The sequence below is a fragment of the Ostrinia nubilalis genome, chromosome Z (genome assembly GCF_963855985.1).
Source record: "Ostrinia nubilalis chromosome Z, ilOstNubi1.1, whole genome shotgun sequence".
In the NCBI taxonomy this organism is placed as follows: Eukaryota; Metazoa; Arthropoda; class Insecta; order Lepidoptera; family Crambidae; genus Ostrinia; species Ostrinia nubilalis.
In genome coordinates, this window is record NC_087119.1 from 25,936,975 (window position 1) to 25,956,551 (window position 19,577).

The 19,577-nt window shown below is 38.4% G+C and overlaps 1 protein-coding gene across 1 annotated transcript in view; it reads right to left on the reverse strand.

Moving 5' to 3' along the window:
* Positions 1-19,577, reverse strand: part of LOC135086461 (F-actin-monooxygenase Mical-like) — a 98,170-nt gene that overhangs the window by 60,020 nt on the left and 18,573 nt on the right. Inside the window, exon 2 of the mRNA XM_063981186.1 lies at positions 10,624-10,809. Within this exon, the coding sequence (XP_063837256.1) occupies positions 10,624-10,809 (186 nt within the window). The remainder of the gene's footprint in view (positions 1-10,623; positions 10,810-19,577) is intronic.

Here is a 19,577-nt window from a genome sequence, read left to right on the forward strand (position 1 = left end):
CCTAAGTGGGAAGAACAATGGGAATTGGGACAAATCTTTTAACAGAGTCCCTCCCAGGGTTGGAAGTTCTTTATTGGAGCTTGGAGAAATTTTGAAGAGTTTGTCCAACATAGTAACAACTCATATAAAAAACATTGATGAAGTGTATCATTCATCATTTGTTTTATGACTACATTCAAGATCACCATTAGATCACGATACCAAACCGCACCTCAACGCGTGAATTAATTAACAACTTGATTATATTATTAAATATGATGACAACTACGTTCATTGTGTAGTATTTGTATGGTTAGGATGTATCAGGATTTTAAATAATAAATAAATATCCTTGGCCATTTTACCATTACACTGCGCTTCTAGTCCCAAATTAAGCAAAGCTTGTACTATGGGTACTAGACAACGGATATAAACTTACTAAAATACTTTTTTTTTTGTAAATACATATTTATTATACATAGAAAACACCCAGTCCAATACAAACAAATATGTTCATGCACACAAATGTTTGTACTGTGCGGCAATCGAACCCGCTACCTCCGGAATAGTAGACCGTTTCAAACCACTACACCAAACGGTCGACAAAATAGGCAATAGTCAGACAACAAAGAAAGTTTACTGTACTTCTTCTATGACATTCATTTTTAACGTCTAGTTGTAGAGTTTAAGTGCAAATGAATGTTAAATGGATCTCCTTTCAGAATCATTGTCAGAACATTTTCGTATCAGTTGACTCTAGACTAACCCCGGAGTTGTTCAAATCAAATCAAATCATACATTTTGCGAAAATGGGTTTACATCAGTAGGTGTGACAACTTACTAGATGCATTCCTTTTGTGAATGTATGTTATACATTGTATACCGAACAGTACCTATACTTACCTTGACTCTCATACAAAAGATGTAGTGGTAACTTAGTAGTGCATTCGCATATTATTATGTACAGCCGACAGCACGTCAAGCTAAAGACTGTAGCACTTACATCGTTGTAATAGGGGCGATATTACAACAAAAATGTGTACCCTGATGTGCTGTGGCCAGTACGTGGAAAGTGTGATGCATTCACAACAAACATGAACACTTTCGCCGTTGCAAATTAGCTGGGGTAATCTTATCTCGATTCGAACGCTCAATTAATTCGATAACGTAAGGATAGCTTTATTGTTTACTTAGGCCGAGTACACACGGCCATCGTCCGTCGATGACAGTGCAGGCAGTAATGCAGTGCCTATCTACGTATACCAATAATAAAAAAACATTTTTTATGGATGACTAGCTTTCCGCCCGAGGCCGCGCCTGCGGTCACAGAAAAACTTTATCGTGCGCGTCCCTGTTTCAAAAACCGGGATAAAACTAACCTATGTCCTTTCCCGGGACTCAAACTATCTCTATGCCAAATTTCATCAAAATAGGTTCAGTGGTTTAGGCGTGACAGCAAGACAGACAGAGTTACTTTCGCATTTATAATATTAGTATAGCTATAGAGTATAGAATATAGATAGTATAGAAAATGAAATGTATTGGGTGGATTTTGACAAATTGTTTATGTTATACATATTATGCTACTTTTTATCAAAATGTACGCGGGAAAAATTGCAGGTAAAAGCTAATTGAGTAAACAGTGTTCATTGAGGAGTCATTTTGTCAAAACGTTGGCTGGCAGATAATAAGTACAATAAAGTAGCGGCCCTCCCGCGACTTTGTACGCGGGGATCCCGTTTTACCCGCTTAGGGTTAGAATTTGCAAAATCCCGTCTTAATGAGCACCTACGTTCTAAAAGAAACCCCCATGTAAAATTTGAGACTCCTAGCACTTGTAGTTTTTGAGATTTCGTGATGAGTGAGTGAGTGAGTGACCTTTCAAGAGCTATGACGCCTATGTCATCTGTCATATCAGCACTTATAAATCGATGTCGTATTATTTTACTACGATAAAATGAGAATCGACAATCATCAGGCACATGTTTGGATAGCAATAAAATGCTATGTATGATATTTTTAACTAGTAAAAGGAATTTGAATGTAAATCTAATGTAGTATGCTAATTTAACATGTCAGATATCGTGTGACCTAGCCTTTAGATCACGTCATACCAGAATCATTCCCTATTAATAAAGGATGACTCACAATGTATACTGTTGCATAATATTTATATTTATTGTTACTTTTGTGGTTATTTTAAAACGATTGTAACGAGCTTGTTTATATGATATTTTTAATTAATAACTACACAATACAATAACGCATTATCCTCCTCATCTACAGCTTGATAGTTAAATGTCCTCTTAATATCTTTTTACTTTGATTTGAACTGGTGTCATATAGGTAATTTAGCTCGTTTAGTGTATTTCAGTTTAGAAGTGAATAATTTAGTTACACAAAATGTTTCCAAAAAGGTAAAGATCCTATAAATTAATAATAATTGTTAGTAAGAAATTATTTACAGTTAGACTTAAATATATTTAATTGTTTACAACTCTATCTCCTGCAAAAGTAATAATAGAAAGCGAACAAGAAATCTATAAAAAACTCCATCACAAAAAAACTAAAACACCGGCCTAATCCAAAAGCAATCTAAATCACTTTCTAATAAGACTTGAAATAAAACACGCAGACGCATTAACTAATTAAATAATAAAAGCTAATTATTTTTATGAAATACAGATGACTGAGTTTAAAATCACATTAATAGAGTGGACCATCACAGAAACGAAATAAGAAGACCCACTCTCTAGTCCAGGGATGGCGAACCTTTTTGTATCAACGTGCCAGTTTTCGGAAAAAAAAAGGTTTGATGTAGTCATAGACGTGCCATCAAATAACACCTAATGCTATCAATGAGGGTTGAGGGGTATAGTACAAGTGGCACCACTGGCGAGTGACAGGACCTTTACTTTACAGTGACACTAACTGATAAGGGAAAATACGGTAGCCTTTATTCAAAACACATCATGTACTATTTTATTTTATAGTGGACTAGCTTTCCGCCCGCCGCACTATGTGACGAAAGGCCGATCTAGATGGACAATATTATTTGACAATATTAATTAGCTTTAAAGGCGGTATCTATTGATGATTTGACTATATATAGCAAAAACAGTCATAATTGCATTCAGTTTTGGTACATTTAACGCTATAATACATAAACCAGTATACGTTGATACACGGTTATAAAGAATTACTACCTGATAGGAGGTCAGCTTAAAATGGACCAGTTTCTGAGAAGAAAAACAAAGCTGAATTCTTTATGGCAATTGAAAATAAATAAAAAGGATGAGTGAATAAAAATATAGAATGCCATGCCAGCCACTTTCCAGCCAATTGTTACAACAAATTCGGGAAATGTTCATTTCAATATTTCATAACTCCTCCGTTACCTCGTAAGTTTCGTATTTTATCGAAATATTCATTCCGCTTATTTTTTTCATTTTTGGGATATTTTATCCATTGTTCGTAGAACTCCCTTCGGGATATAAATATTACGTATTCTGAAAAAAAAAAGAACGAAAAAAAAATTTTGGCATCAGCTTTACAAAAAAAATTGACAAGGTTCCGCACCAGTCCGCACTTTCTAATTTACTTTGAGCAATACAATATGGATGAGACTACAACATATATAAGTTGCAGCCATGGTACAACAAAGTACATGTAGTTTCTGGTCCAACAAACACAAAGTTCGCATTAAAAATGTAATATCCATCACATTCGACAGCTATGTTTTCGGCAACTGTAAAGTTATTTTCAATGTGAATGTATAAAAATTGTAGTTCTTACCATCAACTTCACGATCCATCAATTACTTTAGCACAATTAATTTTATAAACACTTTAAAATAGCGACAGACCAAATGCAGAAAAGTGAAGGATTTCTTCATGAATTCCACCCGTAATGACACTTCAAAAATATTTATTAATTTATTGGAGGGTACTTGCACAAAATTATCACCAGAATCGTGACCTCCAGATTGTCGGCTATCGATTTTGCTAGTATTATTGGAGATTTGAGTTAACCCTTTTTGTCCATCTAGCTCGGCCTTTCGTCACATAGTGCGCCGCTTCGCCCGCGTGGAATTTTGTCTGTCACAGGAAAACTATCGCACGCGTCCCTGTTTTAAAAACCGGGACTCAAACTATCTCTATGCCAAATTTCATTAAAATCGGTTTAGTGGTTTAGGCGTGAAAGCAAGACAGACAGACAGACAGAGTTACTTTCGCATTTATAATATTAGTTTTACAAATAAATGATTTGATTTGATTTAGTATAGAAGATTTGTGATTGGCGGGCGTGCCCTAAATATTGTGGCGCGTGCCATTGGTTCGCCATCCCTGCTTTAGTCTGATAGATGTGAAGTGTTTAGTTTGGTTAGATCAGGTAAAGAACATGACATGACGCCACCTTATTCCAATGTAACAAAGGGGGTTCAAACTTATTGGCTTCTTTGTGTGTCACGAACTATTTGACGCTGACTATACTTGGACAAGTGAACCGTCTCGTCACCAAGTTGCTAACGGAGCTATATTGCACAAAATATAACAGAAGGTAAACTCATGTATGTACCTCGCTTTGCATACCTCTCTCGCTCGCACGCTCGGCCGTCGCGCTAGGGTTGTCTTGTCATGTGTTGCGTTTATTTCGTTATGATAGAAAAATGTTACTCTTAATACTATGCAAGAAAGACAATAACAGATATCCACGTATACTTATTTATATTTAGTACGTTATTATAGTAATAGTTTGCAAACAAATACACGAGAAGGTAGTAGTATTTAGTTGAGTGGTTGACACTATTATCCAACTAATATTATAAATGCGAAAGTTTGGATGTCTGGATGTTTGTTGCTCTTTCACGCAAAAACTACTGAACGGATTTTGATGTAACTTTACAGTATTATTGTTTATAACCCTGAATAACATATAGGCTATAATTTATGACGATCTGTGATAAACTAAATTTCACGCGGGTGAAGCCGCGGGCAAAAGCTAGTTATCCAATAATTCCTAAAACCTCTCTAAAACAATTCGATATTCCTAATAATTGAGTTGGCTTTCAATTTCAATTGAAATTCAAATAAATAACTTACTTACCTCCCCGAATCAACTGGTAATTTAAAAAATGAAAATTCGGTATTTAATGATGAGTTTAAGCAACCAAATACCGAACAATTATAATACGACTTTTTCTGTTCACTCATTTTCGTCAATTTCGCAAAACAAAATAATATCACAGGCGGTTGACCGGCGCGTGACTCAAGCGAACCACAGCGAACGTGTGGCGAACGTCTGTCGCGCCACGTCGCGCTCGCATTCGTCCAAGACAGTCTTGCTAGAGCGGTGTCTATGTGTGCGTGGCTCGAGCGCGTTTAGTTTGGAGTTGGTCTTCTGTTATATTTTGTGTATATTGCCACTACAATTTGACACATGAATGCCAGACGAAACAAAAGTGACCATGTATGGAAAGCCTACCGCGTCCACATACACTGTGGCGCGTTTAATGCTGTTTAAATTGCAATAATTATCATTTACAATGCATAACGTACATGTTCGTATACGGTCGCCAAATTAATTGATTTCTTTCTCCAATTAGAACATTAGTGCTGCCATAACAAATTGAGCTAGCGACAGAATGTACACTCGGACACATTGTCGGACCCTGGTACTGACTTGTTGACAACCCAAAACTGAATTTTACATAAATTATAACTACGATAATAACGTTATCATGTTTCCTAAATTAAGTTACAAAAATACATTCATACGAAAAAATAATTCACAATAAAATATTAATGAGGCACGTTTATTAGGCAATTAAAGAAAATAAAAAAGTGGTATTTAGTAGGAACTGCATTGCAATGCAATATGCTGCGGTCTGACAGTTGTAGATAGATGTTAAGGAATACTTTATCATATACTAACGGGATTGGCAATTTTATTACTTTCATCAGGAATATATAAAACTTAACATTTTATTGATGAAATTAATCGTGGCGTCTAGCTCAAATACTACATAGGCCTATACTATAAATAACTACCACAGCTTTTACTAACCGGTAAGGTTTTATACACATACATACAAACAGTTCATCTCTTCATATTGTGCGATCTAGATTCTTTTTATAATTTTTACATCTATTGTTTTTATTTATTAACTTAATAAATGACGTTTATTAATGTCACTTGCCAATGTAAGTAAAAATCGCAATATACGATATTTTATTAACTTTATAATCGTTTCTCTTTGAAAGAAATGAATCAATCAGTTACAGATTACTAGTAATTTGTGATGTGACTGCTATTAACCCCTCTATTCGCGTGTTTGGGCTGGGTTCACAACAATAGTCCAGCGGTCGACTTTCGAGTAACGTGCGCTCTTAGTATTGAGCTGTTATCGAATAGTTACTGTATCTTATTGAATTGGGAAAAAAAAGATGATTTGCTGCTGCAGACATGACTAGATATCCTTGAATCGATATCCAACTGTACACGTGACGCACAGATTCCTCTCAAGCCAGCGAAGTGAGGTAGTGACTAGTGAGTCCATTCTCGTGCAATGTCACCGATCGTGATGCACCGAGAGCTGACACGAATGTGTATGACGGCGGTTATAACGATTATGCACTTATGTCTATTTGCATAGCGCGACGACAATGTATGATGATTGCGGCTCGAGTCACCCGCTACTGGGTTAATTAGGCGCTGCGCACACGTAGACTATTAATTTAATACACGCGGCAGTCGGGCCCCCGTGATAAAATCTTATCGACGATTTTAGACGACAAATAATGGGCTTATCGCGTAAAAGCTTGCAGCGCATCATAGGCCTTATAAGACGTAGTTCTTCGTTCATGAGTTTGTTTTTGTTGCTTGTTTCTCTTTACAGTTTCTAATTCCAATAGATAAATTTTTAATCTCAGTGCGTGAAGTGGATGGAGCTGGACACTAATAATGACGATGTTTGGGGCTCTGAGCTGGGACTGGTTTTATAAAAAGAAAAAAGTTATATCCAAAGACACAAAGGTGTTAACGTTTGCGCATGGCCTAAAGGAAAACGGGAGAATTCTCACTTGTCGTGTTTAATAGCCAGGATGTGACGATGAAAATACTCAACCAGTGAGTAGAATTAATGCGTCTTTATATGATTTGTTCGTAAGCGGATACTGTTGATTCAAGAATACGTCTCTGGTGGAAGGTGAAGCAAATCAGGAACTGACCACGAGCAGTCTACTAAGAGTGCAGAAGTAACGTTCTCTCCGACTATAGTTATAATCTTAGGACTAAGGCTGGGTTGCAACATCTTAACTTAAAAACAAACGTCAAAAATCTGTCAAAATCCATACAAAAATCACCGGTTATCGTTATAGTTACGGCCAAAGTTAGGTGGTGCAACTCAGCCTTAGGAGTCTTGGGTTAATATACCACTAATTTATTCTTAATCACCTATAATAGCAGGTGTCGCATGCATCTGCAAATATCTATGTGCAGATGTTGTTGAGCCTTATTTTGTCTCGAGCAGATGTACGACTGTTGGTTTATTTATAAAGGGCAATACTTTCACACAACGTGATACTTTAGAAGTAATACTGGTCGGGTAAATTAAGTATTAATTTGATACTTCATTGCCTTAGACTAAGCCCTGCGTTGCCCACAAACCGCAAATAATGGTTATGGTGCCATCAAAATTAAGACAAATGTGAAGTACTAATTAAGGCAAGCTAAAATAAATCAAACTGTATACACAAACAGATACGTTTAAATGTATTAGATACCTACATGGAACGCATCACGTAACATTTGCGCACTTGTGCTATGTCCGTTCCCAAATATCGGGCGCACTTAGGGTTGCCAGGTGTCCGACTTTAGCCGGACATGTTTGGCTTTTACGGTCTTGTCCGGCCAAATATTGTCTTGTCTGGCCTGTCCGGCTTTTTTTTTTTGGTTGCCGCGCCAGGCGAAAGTCAAGCCACAGAATAATATGAAGCGCACGCATCAGGAATCAGGATGTTGGACAACTGAGTACTCACTCGTATCGTGACTATGACACTATAATTACATGTCCTGTTTTTAGGGTAAAAGTACAAATGAAGCACAGAGTCCGGCTTTTGTGTTTTTGGACCTGGCAACCCTAGGCGCACTCCAGCGCTTCCATGCAAACAAATAAATCAGCGCCGGCCGCGTGGCGGCGCACGCGCATATGTGGAGGCAGCCCGCCAAACAGCGTGCCGGCAAATAACCAACTATACCTATTTGCGAATAGATGGGAACACACCAGCTGGAAAAAAATAATTATCCATTTACCAGCTTACTGCGCTTATCCAGGTATATGGAGCGTCTATAGTGCGAGCTATCAAAAATACCCTTATTTATTGGACACGTTACGCCCGTATTCACAAACATTACTATGAAGTCTCACAGTGTTCGTGGACTCACAGTGTGACACATGAACCAATCACAGAGCTCTATTCAACGCTGTGCATTCGATTTGCTGCTTCACCTATGCAAGCATCGTTTGTGAATACGGGCGTAAGAAATCTTTAAATGTCAAAAAGACAAGTCCAAAAATGATAGCTGTGGAGAATTGTGACTGCTGAGGTCACAGCTTGGTGGAAGACTTTATGATCAGTACTAGGCGTCTTACTCAGCTCAGCAGCTCGCTTAATGTCGTTACAATGTCTAAACAAATCTGGGAAAACACACAAAGTCCTTGTAAATAACAAGGAGGGCTCCTTGGGATTCTAATTCAGAATCTCTGAGTCCAATCATTGGAAAAAGCCGTTCGGAGTACATTCTCGTGTATTCCATTTCCCCACCTGTTGCGGTGACGTGACGCGTCTCTAAGAAAGGAGTCGTGGGTGGTGTGAACTGGTGCGATCCCGCATGCGGTGACTCACATGCCCAGTTGCCCACCCGCAAGGAAGCCGCCCGCAGTGGGTCACCGTCATCCAAACACTCATACATCCACAACACAACACATGTCATATTGCCAATTACATAATCACTATCTCAAAGATGTGAGGTGGAAAAATTTATGTGAGTTGGCAATAAGAATGCGCAAATAACAAATGAGAGGTTTTTTTAAATACGGTATTAGTGTTCATTCAGCTCCATCATCAGAACAACTTTATATGACCCAGTGAGCCACTTTAACTTCTTACTAATATTATAAACAAAAGCTAGTTAGCTAGTACATAAATAAACAAAATACTATACTACTACACAAACTCCAAGAAGTAGGTCGCTTTCAAACTCGATAACCCAAGGCAGAAGCACGTGAAACATGTGAACCTAAATAAAAGCTCGTAAAAACCATAGACGATAATCGTTACTTCAGTATTTATTGCTCGCAGCACACGCGTCTGGCATTGACCTTCCCGATCCAGTAATTTGACGCAAGCCATCGTTCATTGATGGCAAACGGCTTGGTGCCTCAAATGGTTACTCAAGTAGAACGATGGTGTACACCAGTTAATGACGGCCCCATTGAAATGGGAGGGCGTGTCAACACAAACACAGGCGGTGCGGTCGCCCCAATGTTTCATTACAGTCAACGTAAAATAGTTCGTGGCTGCCAGAGTGGCCAAAAAGTTGATAACACACACAACCTTATTCCAATTGTAACAAAGACGAGTTGCCAACTTTTTGGCTACTTCTGATGTCACAAACTACTTGACGCTGACTGTGTAAAGTTCAGCACTTGCCTATTGATCGACGGCTTATTTCGGGTAATTATTGTTGGAAAAACTTCTGTAATCGCTGATCGACGGTGTTTGGATTCCGACACAGACCAAAATAGGGCTCGGCTATTACGCGGTTACGTCGAACAATCGATCATCAAATCGATGACTTTAGTCAGCTTAATTGTATTGTTGTAAACGGAAATATTTAATTGGATGATTCTAACTTCAATAATTGTCAAACTAAGAAAGATGATTATAATTGATTGCACAACTACTTTATTTATATTGAAATAGAAATTCAATTTTAAAATAGTGAGAAGATAAACAATTAATAAAACAACGCAATCAAACAAAGCAGAAGTTGCGTTGGTGATAAATTACTGTAAAAACTTCGCGTTCTCACCTTCACCTTCAGGGATGTGTCACACAGGGTGCGTTCTGTGATCATGTTTGTTGGAACAACATTGTTAATCTTTATATATTTTGTATTGATGCGATTTAAAGTGCAAAGAACACAAACTGACAGGTGCGGGCTGCGTTCATTTGCTGTGCAATTTGGTATCGCGGTAAAGTTCACTCGCAAACAAAGACGAAACAACGGATTTAAATCATTTTCCGCTAAAAGTCGGAACATCTTATTTCTTCACTAAAACTCAGCATATTTTCGTAAAGCATTTGACCTTCGTTTGAGAAAAAGTAGCTTTCTGTCAGCTTTTACACAAAGACGCAGTTGCATTCCGTTTACGTTACATGTTTGAACTAGCTGTCAAAGCAACACCGCGATACCGATACGGATTTGTGCAAACAGCTGATTTTCGTTCGTCGTCCAGTCGCGTTGCAGTTGAATATTTTTAGCGCAATCGGGGCGCTGACCGATGACCGCATCGTGTGAGATATGTTTCAAATTCAGTGGTGACAAGTGACGATCATAAAAACTGCTTCGATAACTCACCTTTAATTTAGGGTAGAAGTCGGGCAGCCGGTTGGGTTTCAGCGTGAGCGTGTGGCAGATCTCACGGTACAACGCGAGGATCTGCTTCATGGTGCCGGCGGAGCACAGGTGGTCGAACATTTCGGCCGCCAGCGCGCACTCCGGCGGCGTCGGCTCCGCGCGCGCCCCGCGGTTCATGTCGGGCGGCTGCAACAATGGAACTTATGAGCTGCATCATAACGATCAGAATGGTGTGACTGGAAATCACATCTAGAGACGAAGAGACTTCTACACTGTACACAAGACAAGTGACGACTTGGATTCGAACGGTTCAATGGACGACTAAGTTCAGCAAGGCTTACGGAACTACTCCCACATCTGGTTCCCATCCCCGCAACTCTTATGAGTCACCAATATAAACTAAATCAAAAGCCAAGTTTCTACTTGGAAATCTGAACAAAATAAAACGGCGTCAGCATTCTCTCAAATTCTGATTGCCGGTCTGTGCTGTACTCAGTAAAATCATTTCCAGAAAGGCAGTTCAATTACAGATGTCCGTCATTAACATACCATTTGCCAGATATCTCTGCATATCCAATGAATGCCTAACATTCCTGATCTGCCTGGCAAATTCGTGCTCACAAAATTTTCGCGAAAAAATCGGTTCGGTTCGCGAAAAAATATGACTTGCGTAACCGACGCTCGCGCAACTAGAAGCGAATGCTCCCGTTCAGCAAGAGCTGTACCGTTTCTTATTATAGACTTATCGATACGCGATACTTTAAATTAAATAAAATACATTGGAAAAGTTTAACAGAACAATGAATGAAGACAATTAATAAAAATGTTAACTGACGGATATCTGAAGCAACGCAATTGTGCTACTCCAAATGTTTATCGTTCTATAAACATAAGTCTGTTTTTGCTCATGGCATGGTTTTGATTGATTTACACAATTTATGAGATATATTTTTCCCGCGGCTTATAACAATGTACGTTTTTGTCATAAATAATCGGAGTAATTTTCTATTAGTGTAATAAGAACATTTGTCGGAGTATAGGGGCATAATCAATGAGATGATGCAACGCACACTGCTGGATAAACTCAAGTTAATCACCCCATGTGTTAGTTGACTGAAGTGGCAACGAGCTGGTAGTTTGCAGAACCATTTAGATGAGTGTTGTTACGATCCAGGCTAGACAACGTGCCATTAAGCAAGTGCGTTTGCCCTCAAACAAAGAGACACCCTTACGCGAGTGATAGACGACCCAGGAGTAAGTATCAGTGAACTCAAAGTGACACCAAGGTCGTTATCTGCTATCAGAACGAACGATAATTAAACAGCTATATTAATAACACTATCATAGCAGACGGTTATTTATAACAAGCATACAAAATGTGTTAATTAAGATGATTCGTATGGTTAACCGATGAAGACGATACAAAACCAAACCATAAAGCTAAACTTCTAAAGCACACTTTCCTGAAGGTTGTTCCTAAAATAAACTTAGAAACCGTTCGCTCACATACCCCGGACTGATGTTATCAGGTGAGGGAAAAGTAAGGTATTTCAGGCGATAGATTATGCGCGAGCCCAACTGAAGACTGCCACGATGCGATACCGAGGCAGCCGGTGAGTCCACATTACAGGGTTGCCGGCAGTCGCTTATTTCACTTTAAAAACTATTTTAGTACTAATTTAAGCTTTCGATTAAACGGCAAGAAGTGAAAAAATGCGCTGCTTCGAATAAATGTTAAAGAAAATTAAGTTCAAATCAAGGTATTATTAACTTTATCGTTCAAAATTCAAATGTATTTTTATTTTTTACGGTAGTAAGTCTAAGTACGCATATCAAACGTGCCTTTCATTCTCTTGTGTCTAAGCATTGGACTAAGTTTCAGTTTCAGCTAAAAGTTCTTATCAAAGATTTGAGAAGAATCTTAAGCCCTTTTGGAAAACACTTATATTGGAATGGTTTTGAATTTTCACTCAAACAGACATTACAGTCAATGCATCGCCATACGCCATGGCGATGGCTGCTAGCCCCTAGATATTTATTCTAGCCATCCCTCACTGTTGGGTGATGTGGATCAATAGCTGGCAAGTGATATGTTCGCAGCGAACTTGGACCTTGACATTGCCGGCATGCCTAAGTCGTAGCAGTCGGACTACATTTAGCAACGTCGCTTTAGCCTCGTTTCCGAAGCTTGATGCGGCGTCCAACGGCATTTATTCAATTTCGTCCATTGGCAAGATTGAGCACTTATGGATGGCGAAATGAAGAGGTAGTTCCTCCACTTCAGACGCAGAGATAAACATGTGGAAAAAACCAAGAAGGTACATTAATCAGCCCGGTAAGGTCCAGAACACACGGTAAAACGCAAATGCAACTAAACTGGAACTTCTAGTTACTTTTGAGTTGCATCTAAGTTTCTGCCATAGATTCCGTTGAGAGACCACACATGACGCTACCAGTTTGAAACCGGTTTTAAATGGTCTATGGCAGAAACATAGATGCAACTCAAAAGTAACTAGAAGTTGCAGTTTCGTGGCAATTGCGTTTCAGTGTGGTCTGGGCTTTACTAGTTGTCAGTTGAAGATCCATGAAAACAACTTTCTGAAGAACGCCACACACATGCTATGAAGCATTCATGAAATGAAACGCGAAAATTCACAAATTCGCTACTGCGATTGAACGCAGCGAATCGGCAAAATGAAAAACGCCAAATAGCTAATCGCAAGTCTGCTATGGCTCCAATCGATAAAGATTAATTACGAATGCATCTGACCTTAGTACCCATAATTTTATGGTAGAACTCTAGCTTATTGACCGTGTGATAGACGCATCTGCCATCGCGTGGACATGCAGTCGAGTTTATATTTGACATTGGCGGAATAATGTGCCCTCAGTGGCGAAAAAACGCAAGTTCTTCGCCATAAACCAAAGAAGAAGAGTTTATATTTACGTAAAGGTTAAGGGCAGACTTATTATTTACACTCAGGTAAAGGTCAGAAAAAAGGAAGATGGAAAAAGTTTATTAATAATTTTACACTAAACTTTATATTGCATTAGTATCAGATTAAAGAAAAGGTCACTTATGAGGTTAGAAAAGTTAGAATTGGTACATATTATCTGAGAAAAGCTATATCAATTAGTCAAAAAAAAAATTTGAGAACGGAGGATGATGAACAGTAAAGGTTGGAAAGAGGCTGGAAAAAACATTCAATGTAAGAACGTGTGTCGAGTTAGCTAGTATCTTATACAAATCGAGAACCTTTTAATGGAATATATCGATTAGTCATGTCGTTGATCCTAATATCGAAAACATATCTAAAGGCCTACTGTCTGGAGTCTGGACTGAGTGCATCGAACTCTGTAGATTTTGAGCTGAAGCGCCTAATAAAGGTCGATATGACCTTGAACTTCTATTGCCCGGACGAATAAAACCCTGTCCAGCCGTTTTGGCAAATTGGAATGAACTTGACGGTCATATCACACAGAAAAATAGGGATTTTATGAAGTGGGTGGGACAGTTTAGTCTGAAGATATCACATCTTAACAAGAGTAACAAGTGACTGTTGCGATGCATAGAATTTTCTTAGGTGGTTCTTATTTCTTCTACAAAATAACCCTATTTTAACAAAGGCCAAGATGCTATTGAATTTAACATCGCGTGTTACAAAAATAACATGATACGTATTAATATTCTTACATTTTTTAGATGCAAGCACTGTCAGTGCATACTAGAGTTTTTAAGTCAGTAATCAATCATGGAATTGAAACTAATAGAAATTGCTTATATTACGATCAACAGAAATTTGAGATATCGTAAGTTTAGCAGACTCGCATTAATTGCAGATGTTATGTCAAAATTATTTATGAACAACTCAATTTCAGTAATGAGTGATGTCAGCACATGTATCAATTAGCGTCAGTGTTTTGGCGCATATTAAAAACGAAACCTGATTATGCCACACACATGGTCTGTTACGTTCGCGTGAACACCCTTGTCACACTGAAAAGAGATGCAGTGAGTTTGTTGCCACACTAAAATAATAAAAAGCCAAGTAGGTACATATTTGAGTCGCCGGCGCCTTTACTAACATATTATGGAAAGATAAGGATGTATTTCAACTAGATACAGGCGCACGCGACTTCGGCGTCGACTTTGTTCATTAACTTTAATTTGATCTGGCTCCTTTTGACAGGTGCATACGCCGCGTGCGCGCTAAGAAACCGCCGCGAGCGTGTCGCTTTTATTAATACAATTAGTAGGTAGCTAAATGAATCCATTAAATTAAATCTAACTGAAATGAACAGTCAAAGAAAAACAAATGTCTGGTAAACACTGTATTTTAATTAAAGTAATTAGATTGGTTTTGTTTGACGGCAGTTAAAAATGGTAATAAAATATAATTTCATTTAGGAATGTAGAAATTATTTTTACACGATCGAGCACTAACTTGAGACTGCCGATGTCATCTTGAGATACGGCAGTCACGATCAAGTGTTCGGCGAGCGCGCGCACGCATTCGCATCTGATACACGCTCGCGAAACGCACACGCCGGGCAAGTTGCCTACCACTAGTCCTATTCTACGGGACTATTACCACCTCTCGTTCCCACCACTGCAACTCCTGTGTAGCCAGGATCTACAGCTTGACCGCCACAAAAACCTAACCAATAGTCCTATTCTATGAGCACTCCCAAGAATTGATTAGCCTCATGGCAGGCAGGCATTCATAGGTTGAAGGAGGGAAGCCCTGAGCTTCATTATTAAGGCAGTTACAACACGATAGAGGAGGTCGCGACACGTAGGTAGCCAGCCATGGGTGGAAGGAGGAACTAGTCCTATCACTAGTGATAGTCTGATATCAGGGGAGTAAGGCTGTGGTCTCCTATAACGCCGTAGGCCACTTCACAATGCTAAATGGACACTAATGACGATAGGAGTGTCCAGGAAACCTTCTGGACACACTTTCGCTGCCCATGTGCTCGCCTGTTCGAATGCTCGAAACAAAGACGGCACTAACGAGTACCAGCGGCTGCTCCTGATTAATTGCGGTACAGTCAGCTGAATTTGTGGCTGAATGCTGATTGCTTGCGCTGAGTGTGACCTAAAATAAATTAAGCACAGGAGGGATATGTCTGATTGCACTGTACCCCAATATTTAGATCTTAATTCTGCACTGAAGTTGATGTCATTTATTTGTCAGTCATCTTTCTCAATCAAAAAGTTGGTGCATGTATTTGTGGTTTAGGTACTTTTGTTACTGAAATAGAAACGTCTTTAGACATAGTCTATCAAATGAATAACCCGACTTCGCTTATTCCATACGACTGTACTGTGAAGGCCGGCATCACGCAAGGCCGTAGCCCTCAATTACCGCCAAGTACCACAAATTGGGCCTGTTAGGGGTCAGGTGAGTGCCGACCCTAATTAGTACCGCTAATCTATGTGGGTTTGATATGGCGTACTAACCATCAAATACTAATGAAAACTTGTAATGAAAGGCAACTAAGTTTTAAAAGTTGCAAGAAAAAACGCTGCATTGTCTAGCTAGAGAGACACCGAAATTCTTTATCGCGCGTCTCCTAAATTAGTATTAAAATCACGTGAAAGCTAACTTCTTTAAATCATAATTATAAATAAACGTTTTCATATCCAAGTCCCTAACTTAAAGAAAGGCATCCCATGCGAATGTGCCCAACTCCACCCTTTTTTTGCTACTATTATAAATAGATAGATTTTTATATCAATTTTGTTTTTATTCTCTCATAATTTCTCCCTCTGAGTGTATTCCCTAGTAAAACTCACAGATATCCGGTAAATATTATATTATCTACTACACCATCAAATGTTATAAGTTTTGTTATACCTGTCTTCTCCTTTATTGTTTTATTTAGTGCAGATTATTATAGGCATAAACAGAAGAAAAGCTTGACTGACAGTCCCCAAATGATTCAAAAAGGGTGCAAACACAGATTTAGATCCGTCAGGGGAGCGACCCTTTTGCGCTAATGTACTTCCAAATCCATTAAATATGATTTCATATAGCTTTCCCTACGAAGGGGCATTAAGTACGCGCGTGTGTAGTTGAGGGACTGAGGGACAGTACGGAGTGATTAGAGAATTAGACTAGTTTCACCGGTTATAACTTTTAGATAGTTATCTGAGATTAATGCTATCTAACAAATAAATGTCGCTGGTGCCTTTATATTCCAAATATCTCGAGACCTGTGTAACCAAAAGATAATCTGTTTAAAAAGATGTTACATCTTTTTGGGGTCGAATATTTTTTCTTCACATCACAACTTACATAAATAACCATTGTCTATTTAGGTACATTCCACTTTCAGCTGCAGGATATGACGTGATTTTAATATTAAATGGACTCGGAATGCACTCGTGCGCACAATACTTCTTTAATATCACAAAAAACGGGACATTGCGGAACCAAAACAAACTAGCAATTTCTGAAGAGTACTGATAACACACAATTTCGCATTTCCGATTAGATACCGTTATCTAGTCGTTGTATTGTTCGAAAAGAATTAACGATGCTTGTAAAACTGCAGTATTCTTTAGGGCAATGCATGCTAGCACCGCTAAATACAGGGTGTTGATTTCAATCCTCGCCATATTTATTTAGGTGATCTATTATGACTTATATAAACGCATTATCCACCAAAAAAAAAATTACAAACTAAAGTAGAATTTTTAGCGAATATTTTCCGTGCGACATCAACTGTACTGTGGCTCGTAATACTGCAATACGGTTCAACTGCGGCACCCATCGAGCTACGCGGATCGCTCGCTTATCATGTCTGATAGTCTACTGAAGGAAGCCACGTAATAGGTAGTGTAAATAGGTATTTTTGTTTGACTAACTAAAGTTAAAGTTCGTTTTAAATTAGTTTGCTGTTTCCTATGTGTGTGTGTGTGTGTGTGTATTGGAGCGTACCTACGCGCTTTCCGCCACTACCTACCGCAATCGCGGGAGTATTTTGTACACAAAATTACCAGATTATTTACTCCCTACATTAAAAAAAACACATTCCTTTAAGTTTAGAACTAGGTACCTACTCACCGATGCGACTTCAGATGCGTTTCCACGTGCCCTCCCGTAACAGTAAACCATGTTTACGTACTCACGAGCACTGTACGTATGGTTTGGCATCTTCCTAACACTCACTCACTATTATTACACTCACTATCACACTTTCACACACTAAATACTCAAAACCGCACGAGAAAACAATCAAAAATCGCAAATTTGCAATTAGAAAAGTGCATTCGATGAAATACGTCCATCGAATGTCGTCGTGAATCGGTAGTTATCGTTATTCTTCATTTTCAACTACTTTACGTAATTTTTAACATCAGAAAAGTTTAATTTCGTCAGTTTAGTACAGGAAGTCTATCAACGAATGAGAATGTAAAAGCGGCGGGAAAAATACTTTGTTTAATCTTTGTGAACTAAAGATTCGTCCTATCATTAATGCTCTTAAAGCAAGCTTTCAAAACACTCAAATGCAAATGATTTGTAGATCTTTAATTACTAATCGTTATTATTAAAACGATAAGAATATCAATCAATTTTGGTAGTTATTAAAAATTACATTCATTTAAAATAATCCCGAACATGATGATGAATTATTTTATGTAAGTTATGAAGAATGGAAGTCTAACCTGAACCTAACTAACATTCGTTCAGGGTATTTAAATTAAACGCCGATAGAAATGAAATTACGTTATTACGGTAGTAGGAAGTAATAAGTACTAGAAAACAGTTATCAAGCAGAGAGGAAGAGAAAAGTTGAAGTTACAAGGCAAGAAATAAGAAAATAGCGATTGAGTACTAGGTATTCTAAATACGAGCTAGATTTCGCGGAGCGTGCGCGCGGCCTCTCTGCGTGGATAGCAAAATCGGACTGATGAACAGAGAAAATCGATGATCCACGATTGAGCGCCGGCCGCCCGATGACGCCCGAAACACGAAGATGGGGAAGTACCTATTCCGTGCGAGCCCGATGTCCGTGCCGCGCGCAAGGCGGTGGTATTATTGTATTCAATTACAAGTCACCGCTCCAAATGAAAGATATGAAATTTTCTTTTAAGATATGAAATTTTGTTTAGGTACTGAAATCAATCGAGTTTAAAAACAAAATCTTGTCTTATCTCCTATCGAAAGTGAAGGAACAAGAGTTTGCCAGTGTGTTATTTCTAGGTGTTCAGTTTGCGGTATTAAGTAAGTTAAGTTTTATTTTAATAATTACTATCGTAAAGACGTAAAAGTTATTAAGGTAGAGAGCTGGAAATGTAAGGAATAACGAACCTGTATAAAAGAGCATTATTGTCATCTGTTTACAGTACTTTTGAATGATAAGTAGGTACAAGCTTATCACACACATAAAAGCATGGTTTAATTAAAAAATAATAATAATGTAGGTTCTGTAAAAAAAATTATTTTGCGGAAGGAAGCAAATTCGTGTAAAAGGTTTTTTTATTAATTAAAGAGTACTTAATTAATTAGTTTTTAGAACAACAAATAAACTCGTAACATGATAAGGTGTAAGTAACTAATTTACTTATTACATTTTTAGGGTAGATTTGGATTAAGCTCTGTCCAGTAGTCGTCTTTGAACTCACAGCTGATTGTGGCTGATAGTTGACTGACTCATGGGCGAGCGCGGGTAGTGGGGCGCGGGACGGGGGGCGCAGCGCTTGCCCGGGTCACCGGGTGAGCGCCGCGCGCCGTTTGCGTTGGGGGACTATTCTGCACTGTAGTGGTCGATTATGGAAATCGTAGATATTTAAAAAATAATAATAAAAAATTTGGAAGTCAGTTTTTTTGCTGATTCGTGATCAGAATAAGCTACTTAATCTACTCCCTAAATATGGCGGGTATTGAAATCAACACCCTGTAGAATGTTCTTGGATAAAAAATCCAGTTTAAGCAGTAGAGGTG